Source organism: Opisthorchis viverrini (assembly GCF_000715545.1).
Source record: "Opisthorchis viverrini unplaced genomic scaffold opera_v5_13, whole genome shotgun sequence".
Taxonomy (NCBI): domain Eukaryota; kingdom Metazoa; phylum Platyhelminthes; class Trematoda; order Opisthorchiida; family Opisthorchiidae; genus Opisthorchis; species Opisthorchis viverrini.
In genome coordinates this window covers 1,890,445-1,895,215 of record NW_008751669.1, presented here as the reverse complement: position 1 = coordinate 1,895,215, position 4,771 = coordinate 1,890,445, and the positions used below count along the sequence as shown (strand labels likewise).

The following is a 4,771-nucleotide window of genomic DNA, read 5'->3' as shown; positions in this document are numbered from 1 at the left end:
ACCTCCAACCTTAGTCGTCTCGTTTGCATAACTTTAGACAGGTGCAGTGGCTAGCGTGGTTTGCACCTTCCGCTTTTTGTTGTTTGTGTGTAGGGATAAATAATCTACCAGTAGAAAGCCTGGGGTCAAATGAACTATTGTCAGATGTATTGTACAAGGACATCCCAGCTGCATGGTTTGCCGTATACTATCGGGTTTGAATCATATATCCACTTTTCATAGGTGCGGTCCCTGCAAACTGCTTGGTCCTCGTTTAGAAGAGGTGATGAAATCTCACATGAATTCGATACTACTGGCAAAGGTCGACGTAGATCAGAACGATACGCTTGCAGCCACTTATAAGGTAAGTATTTCCTTGGCCAACTTTTCGGTGGTTTGCGATGAAGCATTGGGATTTTACCCTAATACTCTTTAGTGGGCTTGCGTTTCATTCCTTTTGCGTAGGCTTGCATATATATATATATATATATATATATATATATATATATACTGAAGTACACCTAAGGCTTCAGCATGCATCCATACCACTTACTAGCTCACTATTCCAAGGTAGGGAATGAAGCTTTAAAATTACCACTTTCTTCACTGCTCGCGAATTGGTACATTTGATAGACTTGAATATATGAATCGGCTGACTTGTAAATGCAACTCGTTTTGGGAGGCAGTTCGATAAGTTCCACGTTTTTGAAGGCGACGGAATGTTAATTCACTATCTGTTAATCGAAATCCTGTGTAGAAATGATCTGATCTCACTACGCGTTCCTGTGGTAGGTGACTCATTTTATACCAACGAAATTCCCCATCTTAGCCTTATATCATTGCTATTTTGTGAATATTCTGAGTTTAATGGCCGTGTTTTTCCACTCATCCAAAGCTGTTCGTCAACTTCTCTTCTCTTCAGATATCTGCAGTGCCGACTGTGATAGCAATAAAGAATGGCAAGGAAGTGGATCGGTTCAGTGGACTAAAGGAAAGACAAGCTATTGAGAAAATGATTAATTCCTTGATAGGTTGAAACACGTTATCTAAAACATGTTACCAGACTTTGTAGTACTACCGAGTTTATTGAAATCCTGAGCTTTCTACTTTGCACTGTTTCGCTGTTTTGATGGCCTGCTTGTTTCGTAGACTGGGAAGTTCTAAGATGGCTCCAATAACAACAGCTTGTCATTTGGGATATCTTCGTCAGGACCATTTCGGGTTATATTTTGGATTAGGCCAGAACCAATTTGCGCACTAACTGTTCACTCGATTTCTTTCCACGGTTCTGATTTTGTTATAGCTGTATCTGGATTACGACCTTAGGCACTGCCAGGCACTAGCCCGGTAGCTGTGGCATTCAAGGTGCTCTCTGGCAATATTTTGCGCAGGTTGATAGATTATTGGAGGAGACATGCTCGTGAGAATCAAGCTGAGTTTTGCCCTGGTTGAGGTCGCGTCGACCACATTTTCAACTTGAGACTAGTCCTTGGACAGTGTGATTCTTTCTAACGCTCCATGCTGGTCGTCCGAAGACGTTCCGCATCGAAACTTAGATTAACATCTCGGCACCACAAAGAGTGGATCCACAGTAGGATTCTCTTAGTGAACTGCCACTACAATCACGATCAGCGCTTGCAGTTTCCGAAGCTTGCATCACCAGGCCCAACCCTCGAAAAGGATTATCGTACGAATTGCTGGTCAGAAATGGCTTCCAACACGGGAAAGCTGATAATGTTGGTGATTATTTCACTCTTTCACGGCTGGTCTGTCGCGCTTCAGGCCCACAGTAAGGTCAGCAAATTAACCTTTGAGACACCGAAAGTCAGCCAATAACGGACTATGAGGAAGGGCTGAAGAGGTGAGCTGGATACTCCAGCCCGATACTCACTCGCCCATCCACTGACCAACTATCTACAAAATGCATCGCAATCCCTACATTGTGCATTATCCACTGCGACGCCCCAAGCCAGTAGCTGACAGAGAACTGTACAAAAATTACGTTGTATAGAGGCAAATACTATTTTGTTCTAACGGCCATTTTTGAGGGTAGTGATCAACTTTACTGGAACCAGACTCTACTTCACCTACGGCTGTTCTATACTGTCTTTCGTGAGTTTGCCTGTACAACCTTCCGCATGTATGTTTGGTTATCCGGACAGAAATGTTCCCATAACATAATTCATCCCGACTTAGCAACTCCAAACGTGGGCATGTGTTTTTGTATCTTCTGTCAATAGTAAATCTCCCCCAGGACGGAGTGCTATTGTTTCACTGAAGGTTCAGGCAGTCTGCAACCAGAATAAACCACTGAAGTAGAACTTTAAGCACTGAACGCTCATTATTCTAATTTATTATGAAATGGTAACGAACGATTTCTCCGGGACCAACACCGGATCGGCTGGAGACCGTTGTGATTCTCTCTGGGATCTCACAACCGCATTCTTCGGGCAAAAAACAAGCAGAGGTAGAAGCTGTACAAGGATTGCTATACAAAAGTCGACTGAATCTATTTAATTTTCTTTTCTTTGATTACCGTAACAGAAATTGATTGCAAAATCCTAAGCTAGTAACTTTTGCATGATGAAGGAACACTCCGTGACATACAAAAACTTCGCTTTCTTGCTGCAGGTGAGTTGATCAATAAAATGACTGGAGTGAAAGATTCCAATTTTGAGAACACATGTACCTACTTCTACATAACTCTTGACAATCTCCTTGACACGAGAGGGTCTGGACCAATTTAGCGCCCTTCCTCTGGGTCTAACTAGTACATTAGTTGCTTGACAGAAGTTGAAAGGACGCGTCGTTCACATGGATAGCATTCAGGTGTTGGGCAATTCTTGAATTGACCAGGCCAGAAATCCACGTTGTGCAGCGCCATTTAACCGACTTGAATCTGTGAGGTTATGTCAAAATGTCAGTTCGTCGCCACAGCAACACTATTCTTGAGGAACGTTATTTCATCTGTACGGATGAGATAGTTCTTCGGTTTTCAATATGGATTGGCCTCATTTGCTGGATTAACTTCACAAGTAAATAACACACGGTGCAGAACGGAATTGAGTCCTTGTGTATGAGGTTGAGTTTAACGATGCATCTCAAAACCGGTTGCATTTTTCTTAGTTATTTCAGCGCTATTATACCTGAACGGAAGTATAATAATGCTGCATCGGTCTATCGATTTTTGCCACGTGTTCTATTCAAACACACACAGCAGCTGACGGATGCACATATTCGGCACCTAGTGTAGATCAACCGGGACGTACATGTCAGGGCCAGAATTAATGCAGGAGCAGCCAAGAATTGGGGGAGCGGACTATTACTCGAGGCTCAAAGTAGAAAACGAGTTCCGCAATCAAGGGCAGAAGAGAGTTTTTGCCAACGAAGTGCAGAGGAGGTTTAATCGACACAAAAACGAGCAGGAAAATAAGCTGGATGAGCGTCGTCGCAAATTACTGACAGTGCTCCAGTGCGAAGGGTACATGTACGAGGAATTATGCCGGGAGAATTTACGCCAGGAACAAAAGAAAATTAAGGCCAATTTATTTGCGGAGGCTGAAAGGTTAAAGGGCGAACTGCTAGAAAAGGAAAGACAAATAGCGGAAGAGAAAAATTTATGCAGAAGTGAATTGCCCGATCTCCAAGCCCTGCATAAGGCCCATTTGAGAGAAATTATGAGGGATCGTGAAACAATAGCAAGAATGGTGGAGAGGGATAAGATGGAGCAAGAGAGATTAGATCAGCTCGTGGGTATTGGACCGACCCTGTTAAAAGAACAACTAGAAAGAGAGGAGCAAGCGAAACAGGAACGACAATATAAACTGCGTGAATTAGCTGAGGGGCATTTGAGAGAGGCAGAGGCGAGAAAACGTGGTATACTCCAAGAAAAACAGACTGAGCGCGAAGAGGGCTTACGATTCCTGGAAAAACTAAAAACAGAGGATGAACGAGAGCACGGAGCCTATGACGACAGAGTGAGAAAGCAAGCAGAACTGCTCCATCTTGCCCAGAGTGACCTTGTTGAGTCTAGAAAACGTAGAGAACGGGAAAGATATTTGGGAGAACTTGTTGACGCGTATTGCAATCCATTTTTAGAGATGGCGCGTGGTCGGGATGTTCTCAAAGAGAAAGAGCGATTAAGAAAGGAGCAACTCCAATTTATGGAGTATCAGAAACAGGTTACGAAAGATGAAGAATGCTTTGATAAACATACTGACAGACTGTATGCAGAGATAGCTAGAAGAAAAGAAGCGAAGGAGAGGGAACGAATGCGGAAGGCTCGAGAACGTGCCACGGAAGAAGCGAAACAAGTTGTGGAACACCATCGTAAGCGATTCGCGGAGAAGGCTGCTGCACAGAAAGCAGCTACACATGAGCAGAAGGAAATAGCTGAAGTGATAAAACGGGACCATGAGCAATACGTTGAACAAGTAAAACGAGAAAAACAGGAACGCCTTGATAGAAACAGAGAATTTTTGGAAGCTTCTAAAGTTCATGCCGAACAGACCAATCAGCTAAGGCGAAAGTTGACTCGAGAAGAGATGGAGCGCGAAAGGGAAGTTATGTTCCGGACTGAGTGCGAATATCGTCGGCGATTAGCTCTGCTAGCTGCAGATAATCCTACTTTACGGCACCTCCATCCTTGGCGTAAGCATGCGATGGCAAATAACCGTTAATTTCCATCGTAGCTGATTCTGTATTCAGTCACATTTGTTGCCGTGACTCAGAATCGATTTCCTTGAACAACACATTTGGGTGTCAGCAAGATCGTTCGTTTTCCCCCAGCTGT

General features: G+C 43.6%; 2 protein-coding genes across 2 annotated transcripts in view; both read left to right on the top strand.

The window, feature by feature from the left end:
* The window catches only part of T265_01240 (hypothetical protein), a gene marked incomplete at both ends in the record, with an annotated part of 9,773 nt that extends 8,695 nt beyond the window's left edge, over window positions 1-1,078 (top strand). Inside the window, 2 exons of the mRNA XM_009165225.1 lie at window positions 223-343; window positions 902-1,078. Coding sequence (XP_009163489.1) covers window positions 223-343; window positions 902-1,015 — 235 coding nt within the window. The remainder of the gene's footprint in view (window positions 1-222; window positions 344-901) is intronic.
* Window positions 1,079-3,248: 2,170 nt separating this feature from the next.
* T265_12750 (hypothetical protein) lies at window positions 3,249-4,655 on the top strand (the record flags this gene model as incomplete). Its single annotated transcript, XM_009165273.1, has 1 exon — window positions 3,249-4,655. A coding segment is annotated over one exon (1,407 nt), but the record flags the coding sequence as incomplete, so codon positions are not given.
* Between the last annotated feature and the right edge of the window lie 116 nt (window positions 4,656-4,771).